Raw genomic sequence first — 11,533 nt, 5'->3', positions numbered from 1 at the left:
GTAATGCGTATTTGAGTACACACAGCTGTTTTGAGTATCTGTACGTACTCAAACACAGTGTAAGACGAATACCATTTACCTTAAATCTACAATAACTTTTGACCCTCTAGTTGTTCTAAAATGTTATCACAACAGGCACTAATACACAGATGTGAGTGTTGCATCACTTTCCTCGTAAGCTAGCAAACAACAGTAACACAGCTCAGGAAGGATAAACACTATATAATTGCTAACTAGGTGGCTGGCTCAGGAAGTAGAGTTTGTTTTACACTAATCAGACAGGTTGGTTGGGTATCCAGTCTGCCATTTGAAATTTCCTCAGGCAAGTTATTGAAGCCCAAAAACTCTAGCCCTGCCATGTTGTGTTTGTGTGTGTATGGTAGTGGTGGTTGGGTGGTTCTCTATTAATGGATGTCAATGGGTACATGTTAGTGATGTGCGATACCACTGATTTCCTTTCCGATCCGATACCAAGTAAAATTCAGGGTGGTATCGGCGATACTGATCCGATACCGATACTCTGTACAAAAACTTAATGTTTCATTGCATTTCATAATACAATATATAATTTTATGATGTAATTGTAATAATAACATAACCATATTGCTTCATAATGATTAGAGGACATCAGACAACTTGTTTTTATTGCTTAATAATACAGAATAATCATATAGAAATAAAAAAAAAAAAACTGAAGTTGTGCGCTATTTGAGCATGTTGCCTGCCTGCAGCACTAAAGGACTCTGCGAGAGACGTCTGTGTCCCTGTCCTCCTCTTCAGTTCGCCTCAACATAAGCTCATCATATTCTGTGATGTGATTTACTCCGAGGTGTTTGACGAGGTCAGTGGTGTTGCCACAACACCTCACTGTCTTGCCACATATATCACAAACCTGCGTCTGGGCTGTTTGTGGAGGTAAAACGCGTCCACACATGACTCTGTTTGCGCTCAGCCATTGTTGTGAGTGTGCAGGCCAGGGGCTGTGACACATTTATACAGCCGTATTTCACATATGACTATGAAAGGCGTAAGAGGAAGTAGTTCCTTCCAAATTAGACGATCCGAATGGTATAGTTTCTTTCCACTGCGTTCATTTTAATGGAAAAACTACAAATTTACCCCAGAGTACTAAAATATCGATATTATAATATGAGAATCGATTCTAGAACATAAATTGCTGATATCGGAAGAATCGATATTTCAGTATCGATCCGCACACCACTAGTACATGTAGCATCCTGCCGTGCGATTGCATTTGCCCCTAACCATTGGGAACCCTCATGTTAACTTTTATAGAGTGGAAAAAAGTTAGCGTTCATCCTCCAGCTTTACTGTTTATGTTATGCTAACATAGCTTTGTCACGCTAGCGATCACGTAGTACATCATTATATACCAGCTAGTCCAACTTCAGTAATCCTACAAACGTCATTGCTGTTTAGTTTTCTGTCTTCATTTATGTTGGAAATGATAGCAGAGCTGTATGTTTTAATTTGTTTCATAAATCTCTCAGTCAGAACATGTTAAATTATATTTAGATTGAAGCTAGCGAGCTAACTTCCTGCTAACTTCTAACTCCATTAAATGTCATCAATTCCATTTTCATGAAAAAAGTAGGACTGTCACGGTCTGGCTGGCAGACCGTGGGGATGTGGGGAAAGGAGGACCCAAAACGCAGACTCTGCGATGCAAACAGTGCTCTTTATTCACAGTGAAAAACTGTAAACACAATAACTCCCCGTTGCTCCCTTGAACCCCGTGTGCGTGCTTCCCTCCGACGTCTGTGCTCGTGCTCGTGCTCCCCGCTGTTGTGTTTCCGCACACCCCGTGCGTGCTGCCTTTCCGGACCACTCTTCCTCCTGCAGGGAAACCATAGAGGCAGCCGTCAACACTAACCCTCGGCGGGCATATACGAACAACACAGACATATGCTGACACACTAACTTGGTACGATAACTCAATGATCCCGCGCCGGTGGGAGCTCCAACACTCTCCTAAGTAGCTCCCCCGACGAGCCCTGATCACCAACAGGTGTGGCAGGAACTTCAGGTGTGGCCAGTCCTTCGCAGGGCCACACCTATCAGGCCTGCAGGTGGCTGTGCTCCATCCTCCAGCCACACCCACGTATACACCCACACCCTGCCTATACATACGAGTGGGACACAGACTAACACAGCATTGTGGAGAAAACACACATCACCAAATAATAATAATACTAACAACAATAACAACAGTCAAAACTGGTCACGGACCCCCGAGTCCTCCAGAGCCGGGTCCGTGACAGTACCCCCCCTCTAAGGGTCGGCTCCCGATGACCCAAAAACACAAACCAAAAACAGCACAACCAACCCAGGGCGGGCGGCGGGAGGTCCAGGACGGAGGGCAGAACCAAAACAAGCAAAAACCCCCAAAGAAAACAACCCCCCCATGGTCACAGTCCCAGAGTCCGACCGCGCATCCCGCAGCGGAGCAACAAAAAGAAAAAATGCCACAAAACAGTCTCAGGCGGCCCATCAACATAACAAAAGAGTTCAGGGGGCCTACCTCGAGTCCAATGGTGGCGACATTGCAGCTCCGGCGGGCAGCCACGGGTCCGGCAACAGCAGAAAAACGGTTCTGGGGGCCTGCCACTGCTCCAGTGGCGGCAGCACTGCTGCCCCTCCGGTGGCGAGCCCCGGGCCCAGTAGCGGCGGCGCTGCTCCCCAGGCGGCCCGCCCAGGATCCAGAGGCGGTAGCGGCGCTGCTGCTCCTCCGGCGGCCTGCCCCGGGTCCGAAGGCGGCGGCGCTGCTCCCCAGGCGGCCTGCCCGGGATCCAGTGACGGTAGCAGCGCTGCGGCTCCTCCGGCGGCCTGCCCCGGGTCCGACGGCGGCGGCGCTGCTCCCCAAGCGGCCTGCCACGGGTCCGGTGGTGGCGCTGCTCCTCCGGTGAGCAACAGCGAGGTGTGGCACACTGTTCATGACGCGCTGGTCGCTGACGTGGATGCAGAGGACGTGGATGGCGTGGAGGCCGCGCCAGACGTGGAGGTCCCTCCGGTTCGTTGACCTCCAGCTCCGGCTGAGCGGGTCCCTCCTCGGCTGCTGGCAGCGAGAGCTCCACCTCGGCGGCTGGCAGCGAGAGCTCCACCTCGGCGGCTGGCAGCGAGAGCTCCCTCGGCTCGCCGAGCTCCTCCTCGGCTGGCAGCGCCGGTTGTTCCTTCCGCTCGCCGAGCTCCTCTGCTGGTGGTTCGCTGAGCTGCTCCTGCTCGCTGAGCTGCTCCTGCTCGCTGAGCTGCTCCGGCTCGGGCAGAGCGAGCTCCTCCCGCTCGCTGGGCTCCTGCTCCGCCACGCTGAGCCGCTCCTCCGGCTCGCCGGGCTCCTGCTCCGGCTCGCAGGGCTCCACAGCTGGCGGTGCGGGCTCCTCCCGCTCTCCGAGCACCCTGAGCACCTCCGGCTGCGCTACAGCTACTGATGGTCGATCTGGAGGTGAAGATGGTGATGCGGTGTCTGCAGGTGGGGAAGGTGAAGGTAGAGTAGGTGATGCGGATGGCGAAGCCGAGAGTGCTGCGGTCGCTGCAGTCTGATGGGACTCTGGTGGAGAAGTAGCTGCAGAGGGAGGAGGTGATGATGGTGCGGTCGCTGCTCCCGGTGGACTGGCCAACGATGCAGGGACAGACAGGTGAAATGATGGCAGAGGTGGTCCAGCAGGCATATCGACCTCCAACTGAGGATGAAGGTGAGAGGCTGACCGGACTGAAGACTCAGTCACCAGCTGGGCAGCAGACTCCATTACTAGCTGGGCAGCGGACTGAGTTGAGGGTGATATGGCTATTATGAAGGGTGGAGAGGATGAGAATGTTACAGCTGGCTCAACAAATTCCAGGGGTCCAGAGGCAACTGAGGCCTCCAGTTCGGCCTCTGGGGAAGCCCTGGGGAGAACCTCTGTCTCCATATGGCCAGACTGAGCCAAAAAGTCATCTGGGTCTGTATGCTGTGAACTCCCTAGCTCCCAGCTCACAGTCTCAGAGTGAACATCTTCTGAGTTTTTGGAGGTAAAGCAAACAGTTTCTGACCCCACCGACTCTGAGCTAACTACCTCAGGGCTGTCTATGCAAAATTCTGCCCCAGCATTAGCACTCAGGCCACATTCGTCCGTCGGTGGTCCAAAAATCCCCACTGGGAGTTCAGTTACACCTCTTACAGTTTCTCCATTGTTAATTGCCGTAGTGGCTATAGTCTCTATGTCCATGTTCACAGGAAGGGAATTTACGACACCGGCAGAGTCCATTTTACTCACTGTGGCGTCCAGAGCCGCTGGTCCTGAGCCTTCGACCAGCACAGGAGTGAGTGTAGAGGTGGCTGAACGCTGCTTGCGAGGACGCCTTCTCCTCTGTGAAGGCGGGGCCGGGTGTACGGAAACAGTCCTCTGCTGTTCATCTGTGTTTTGATTTTCAATGACAGGATTAATAGAAACAAATGAGTCGGGTTTACTCACTGCGGTGATGAGCGCTGTAGGTCCGCTGCCAGCTGACCGGGCTGAAACCGCAGGAGTGGGTTGAGGCGTAACGGGATGATGGTAGAGAGTGCGGCATGCCTTCCGTAACGGCGGATCAAACGATTGTGCCGCGAGCATCGACGGGAAAGCCCTCCGCCGACGCGTGAAAAACCAAGCGGCTAGAGTCTCTAGGAGAGCAGCCGAACTGTCCATGCTCGGACCACCCAAGCCAAATAGTTCAAAACTCGAGCTCTCCCTTAAACTAGCGACCAGGTGCCTAAGTTTGTTAATGTCCAGAAAGTTCATGGTGAAGGTAGTGGATGAGAGATAATTGTCAAAGAACACTACCTGTATATGTCTCTTGGGTGGGTCTACAGCCTGGATTACGCTCCGGCAGTAATCCCATAGCTGCGTGAGCGATCTCTCCTCCGTGGCAACTCCTGAGTTTGCTAGGTCCATGGTGGTTGGCGGGATCATTCTGTCACGGTCTGGCTGGCAGACCGTGGGGATGTGGGGAAAGGAGGACCCAAAACGCAGACTCTGCGATGCAAACAGTGCTCTTTATTCACAGTGAAAAACTGTAAACACAATAACTCCCCGTTGCTCCCTTGAACCCCGTGTGCGTGCTTCCCTCCGACGTCTGTGCTCGTGCTCGTGCTCCCCGCTGTTGTGTTTCTGCACACCCCGTGCGTGCTGCCTTTCCGGACCACTCTTCCTCCTGCAGGGAAACCATAGAGGCAGCCGTCAACACTAACCCTCGGCGGGCATATACGAACAACACAGACATATGCTGACACACTAACTTGGTACGATAACTCAATGATCCCGCGCCGGTGGGAGCTCCAACACTCTCCTAAGTAGCTCCCCCGATGAGCCCTGATCACCAACAGGTGTGGCAGGAACTTCAGGTGTGGCCAGTCCTTCGCAGGGCCACACCTATCAGGCCTGCAGGTGGCTGTGCTCCATCCTCCAGCCACACCCACGTATACACCCACACCCTGCCTATACATACGAGTGGGACACAGACTAACACAGCATTGTGGAGAAAACACACATCACCAAATAATAATAATATTAACAACAATAACAACAGTCAAAACTGGTCACGGACCCCCGAGTCCTCCAGAGCCGGGTCCGTGACAGTGACAGGGTGCAAAAAAGGCTTGAATCTTGCGAAGATATCTTATATTACTTATATTACTATCAAAATTAAGTTATCATGGACACTAATGGGTGATGGCAACATGAAGATGTAGCTATGGATACATATCAGTCAGTAAATCATGTCTGCGATGTTTGCTCAAGCAGAGAAGAAAGTTGTCCTGTTCGCGTGAAGTGACTTGTTGGTGAAACTTGGTACAATAAAGTGTGTAATGTGCTCAAGATGGAGACTTCACATTGTCCGGTGCCTGTTGGGTTTGACACTTTATTCTCCAGAGGTTAACAGCACTGAAGGAGAGCTGTATTGGATGCCAGCTTAACAGGAGTGCAATCTGGATTGGTATTTAAAAGATAATGGTAAGGCAAAAACCAATTAGCTTTGTGCTCTGTGGCTGCCACACGCTCACAGCTGTTGTCAGTGCAATTACAGGGTCACTACCGCTGCCAGGTAGAAGCCTATAGCTTGACACCAGCCAAGCTAGTTTTGCTGCAGAGCTAATTACAGAGATGATTATTGCTGAGCAGTGGATAACTTTTCCTTCAGAGTTTTAGTTTTGATTATTTGTTATCTTTTATCTCTAATAAACAGTACTTTAGCAATGTCCTCCTCCCCAGCATTTGCTGATCAGAGCAGAACCTCAATTAAGACTGGATCTAATTGTATGATAAGAAAGATAGATTTCATTGTTTTTGTGTTTTATCATGTTTCTTAAACCAAATTGAGAGTCTCATGAGGTTATGAGACACAAATTATTTGCAGGTCTATATTACAGTTACCAGATGCCAATTCTGGTTTCCTTCATTAAAGTCTCAGTTATTAGTCGCCTACACATCAACCACCCTCTATAATCTTAAAGGACTCACATGCCTAAAAAGAGATGCAGATTATCTAATACCACCGTAGCCCCTGTGGCTTTATGAGAAGACTGCATTGAGCAACTGTAACTTTTAAGAACCTGCTTCACTTTAGCATAGTTAAGTTATTCTGCATATGACATCATGCAAACATTTAAATATAGACAAAAGATTTCTACCATTAACAGTGATCTTTTTCAGCCTGGTCTCTTGGTATAATGTGAAAAAGTTAGTTTTTTTTTTAACTAACTTAAATAAATGCAATTCAACTCAACTGTAATTCAGCTGTTTCATGCCTACATCATGCACAGTTAGGTCCATAAATTTTTAGACAGTGACACTTTTTTTTTTTAAATTTTGCTTCTGTACACCACAGCAGACCATTTTAAGTCAAACAACAAAGATGGGATTGAAATACAGAGTTTTAGCTTTAATTTGATGGGTTTAACAAAAGTATGGCTGCCAGATGAACTAGACCACTACTCTTTACTGATGATGTGATGACTCATAGAAGTAGCAGGATGAAATCTGAAGCTTGCTATGCGATAATCTTAAATTATGCAGCTGCAGCTACAACACTGGTCAGACTGAGCTTCACAATGGAAATACACAATGACCCAATGAACACTGCAAGAGCAACCCAACAGTTTCTCAAGGGAAAGAAGTGGGATATTCTTCAATGGCCAAGTCAGTCTGATCTCAACTCAACAGAGCATGCTTTCCTGTAGATAGATGATGGACAGCTGTAATTACTAAACAAGTAATGCAATAATTTTGTTAAATTCTTGAATCAAAGCTGAAAGTTTGCGCTTTAAACACATCTTGACTTGATTTAAAATGCAATGTTGTGGTGTGCAAAATTATAACAAAAGAATAATTTTAAAGAAAAACAAAACAAAAAAACAACCTATGGACGTCACTGTTTGATGTTGCAAGCAAGAAAAATGAGCTTTTAAGAAGAGGCAGTTTTTGTTGTTGAACCATAACCATGATCTTTTTATAAATATAACCCAGTTTCTTTGATCCTAAACATCTCCTAAAATTAAGGGCTTCTGCAGCAGAAAACTTGACACATACTAACACCAACCCATCAACTCCTCCAACCTCCAGATGTCTACTTGATTGCCCTTTTAACTGCACAAGAAAAATAATGTGTACAAGGACATGTTAAATGTGATAATTTCTAACATCATTTAATTTAAGCAAAGCCGTTGCTTTATTACTATAGTCTTTTTTGTTTTAAATCTACAGTCATAACTGCCATTCTTCCCCCTCAATTGACTTTAACTATGACAAAATGAAGACTTTAAGGAACACCTCATGCATCTGTTCACCTTTGATTGGATTGAGGCTTGTGTTTCCATGGCTACCTGGTAAAGTCTAAGACTGATGAGCACTAAAACAGAAATAAGGCCTTCAGTCTGAATCCCGTGAAACCAAACTTTGAGAGTTGACAGCCAGCACACAAGGTGAACTTCCTACAATACGACACTTTGCAGGACAGTCCATCATTAACCAGAAGACAGCTTAATTAAAGGGATCAGAAGAAGATATGTGGAATATAGCTTGACATTTTAACTGCTCTTAAAAGTGCCTTCTTTTGGCATGGCTATAAGATGAACAAAGGTTATTACCTGGACATTAAGAAGGATAAAATGGTTTCAGAGACTCATCAGTTCACCACCATGGCTTTAATATATTCTCTGCCTTGTTATACATGGACTAAAAAGTCTCTAAATACCGCAAGATATAGAGCTTTTTCAAAATAGGCTTCAACTTTGACCATTGTTAAAGCTGTTCCACCCCTCTCTTTCCATGCCTTTCATCTACATCCATGCAAAAACACATTAGCGCTGATCTACAGGTGCAGATGGACACATACACAAAGAGCAAGAGAAAAACACTGTTTTTTTTTTTTGTTTATTTTTTACCATTTAAGAGGCCAACCTAAAAGACTGTGAGTAATATTCGGCATATCTTTCCACATATTTGCATGTATTTCACATCCTCTCTTGCAGATGTACAGACACCCACACATGGCAGAACCAGCTGGCCATTAACAGCAGCAGGACTGTCCATAATGATTTCACCTGTCAAGTGTGATCCCGCCGCTGCAAACAGCAGAGTGCAATGGCCACCGGGAGTTTCAAGTCAGCGCTGACAAATGGTCAAGGTTGGCAGTGGATCAGGAGACTTGGGGCCTGTCTGACTTATCACTCTAGCAGCAGACACTATTACAGCCACTGGGTTTGTCTGCAGGCAGCTGTAGTCTCTCAGTCTTCTTCTCACTTGCTCACGCTGTCCCCCTCCTACTCCTTCTCCTCCTCCTACTCTGTCAGACGGTTTTTCTTTCTCCTTATCGCCTGCAATTCCAAACTGAAGTCAAAGATCCTTTATCGGAATGGCTCTTCAAAAATTAACAATACTGCCAAAACACGGGAACTTTTAAAAAGTGTACCCCAGTGAAAGATGACTGGGCATGCTTGCTTGCTTCTTGACAGCTCGCTTTACACTCATGCAATTGCACATATTTAAAATTGTAGCTGTTCAAATATGACCAGAGTTTGGTTTTTTTTGTTTTTTTTTCCTTTTTCCTTTGTGCAGCTTGGGCTGATCCTGACAAGGGCCTGAAAGTGTAATAAAAATGTGTTTGTCTCGGCTTCTTTCTTTTTTCTTTTTTTTTTTTAATAAATCAAAAATTCATGGAGTGTGTAGCTTGTTCCACCCAAACACCTAGGATTTTAGACATCCTGCACTGGGACATTGGAAGCAAAGGTATGACGCTGGAAAACGTTTATTCCAGCAGACTTGTTCACTCGTCCCCTCGTGTTCATTTCCTTGTCTGAATAGATTTTATTGTTAGACCACTGGTTTCCTCAGACATGAGACCTGAAAGCTGCTTTTCTCATTGACCATGACCGGTGGGAGCCAGTGAGGCATGTAATGGCATGCAGTAGGGAGACTAATGGAGGAAAGTGAGACTGTATGTAAATGCCTACAAGAAACTAGTAATGGTTTAAGTTTCAAAAAAAGAAGAGAAAGAAGAAGAAGAAAAAGAGTGAGTGATACTTTGGTGCCAGCGTGGGACTGAGATCTGAGAAATGCAGAAGTCAAAGAACTGATTTGACTTAAAGAGGAAATGGGTAAAAAACATGCTACAGGTTGACTATGACCACGCACTGTATATTAAAGATGGATGTAGCCATTGAGACATCCTCTATTAGTTTCTGGATGCAGCATTTGGAAGCCTTGAGAGTAGCTGGACATGAAGCAAGCTTGCTTAACAGGTTACAATAATACAGTCTAATGGAACAATACATAGAAACATATATCTCCTAAGTAACAGACTCATTAAATACTACAAATGTACTCACTAAAATTGACTCACAAACATCTTGGCACACAGTAAGCCATATTATTTGTCAGACAATTCCTTTAAAAATTATCTAAAAGGCATCAACAATACAGCGGTATAGCGCTGAGGCCCAATTCTTCATAACCTCAGTCACATAATTTGCTTTTGAGATTCCTTTCATGTTACTGCTAAAACTATTGTTACAAAACTGTAAGTACTAAGCAGGTGAACAAATATTTTATGTAAAGATTGTATGTAGACATGGAGGGAAGACTTGCCTAAGTTCAAGCTGAGCATGAGAATCAGAAAGAAAGAGGATTTCAGTGAGCTTTGAATGGCTTTGAAACTCATGATCTACTGAGATTTAGTAACTCAACCAACTCTTTAATTTACAGATGGGTGAAAATGACTTGTTGATATGAGGTGTGAGAGGAGGAATGGCCAGGCTGCTTTGAGCTGATAAGGAGGCAGAAGAGCATCTGCGAACACTGGACACATTGAACAAACTTAAAGCAAATGTGCCACAGCAGTGGAAGACCAGACCAGGTGCCACTTCTGTCATCTAAAAACAGGAAATTAAGGCTACAATTCATACAGGCTCACTAAACCAATAGAAGATTCGAAAGATGTTGCGTTGAGTTGCCTGAGTATTGCTGCTGATCATGTTCAGCCCATTCAACTTAGCTCACAGTACCTAGTGACCTTCACAATCACCATATCTCAAGCCAATAGGAGCTTGAGAAAAGCCTTTAGGATATGATGGAATGGAAAAGTCCCATTATGAATGTGTATCTAATGAATCTGCAGCTGTGTGATGCTTTTGTGTTAATATGTCCCAAAATCTCTGTGGAAGGTTTGCGGCACCTAGTTGAATAAAGCAGTTCTGAAGGGAAAGATGTACGTAATGAAGAAGCCGGTGAGTGTGTGTCTTTTTGTGAGTCCACTTTTATCTAAGTGGCCCCACTCTCATGTTTCTATGCAACTGTTTTGTATAAATTGATTAAAGGGTCTAGGTTTATGAGCAATTTATAGAACAAGAGAAAATCTCACAAGTCTTTAGCTCATCTGGATGAAAATCACAGCACACTCTAAAATAAATTATCCAACACTGTCAACCAACACAACAAGCACAAATTCATTTGATGAAAGCAGAAGCCAAGAAAACAATGCAACAGTATTCTGAGCCTCACCTGTTGTACCAAAGCACCTTTTTCTTCTGCGCTGCTACAGATGTCTCCACCTTTGTGTGTTTCTGTCTATTGTATGTCTGTTTCTCAGTCCTCTCACTCATTTTCCTTTTCTCTCTCTGTCTGTGTTTCCCTCTTTGTCATCCTCAGTCTGCATTGCTGTTTCTGATGTGATTCGTGCTTCTTTTTTTTTCAACAAAACATTTGTCTGGTCTTTCTTAGGTACACACGCACACAAAAAAGATTGCAGGTCTGTTTGCATGATGGCTATTCAGGGAATGCCAGATACCTATTCAATAGAGTTGTTGTAAAAAGGGAAAGGCTGTTGTTGTAAAGCATATTGTCAGTGAAAGAATGACAAATCCCTTTGTGATTGAAATACTGAAATACCTGTAGGAATTGTTGTACTTGTCAAATAATTCTCAGGTGAATATGGTCTATAATTGTTTTCTCTTTCTGATCACTAGCTTGGGGGGGGGCAGAAGCTGTTATGTCTGTCTCCCAGT

At 45.6% G+C, this 11,533-nt stretch overlaps 1 protein-coding gene across 1 annotated transcript; it reads right to left on the bottom strand.

Moving 5' to 3' along the window:
• Window positions 1–2,429: 2,429 nt before the first annotated feature.
• On the bottom strand, window positions 2,430–4,946 carry LOC146555121 (uncharacterized). The gene is made up of 2 exons (XM_085252814.1): window positions 4,216–4,946; window positions 2,430–4,044 (listed from the first exon to the last, which is right to left on the bottom strand). Exons 1-2 carry the CDS (start codon window positions 4,944–4,946, stop codon window positions 2,430–2,432), a joined length of 2,346 nt encoding a protein of 781 aa, XP_085108940.1.
• Window positions 4,947–11,533: the final 6,587 nt, after the last annotated feature.

The sequence above is a fragment of the Mchenga conophoros genome, linkage group LG17, assembly GCF_057382185.1.
Source record: "Mchenga conophoros isolate Kocher_MC1m ecotype Shallow Benthic linkage group LG17, M_conophoros_male_GT1.1, whole genome shotgun sequence".
NCBI classification, from domain to species: Eukaryota; Metazoa; Chordata; class Actinopteri; order Cichliformes; family Cichlidae; genus Mchenga; species Mchenga conophoros.
This window is presented reverse-complemented; position numbering and strand designations above follow the sequence as displayed.

Coding starts and splice junctions, on each gene's coding strand:
- LOC146555121 (XM_085252814.1), bottom strand. CDS start 4,946: ATGATCCCGCCAACCACCATGGACCTAGCAAACTCAGGAGTTGCCACG. Junction 4,045..4,215: donor CTTCCTGTGAACATGGACAT/AGAGACTATAGC, acceptor GTCGGTGGGGTC/AGAAACTGTTTGCTTTACCT.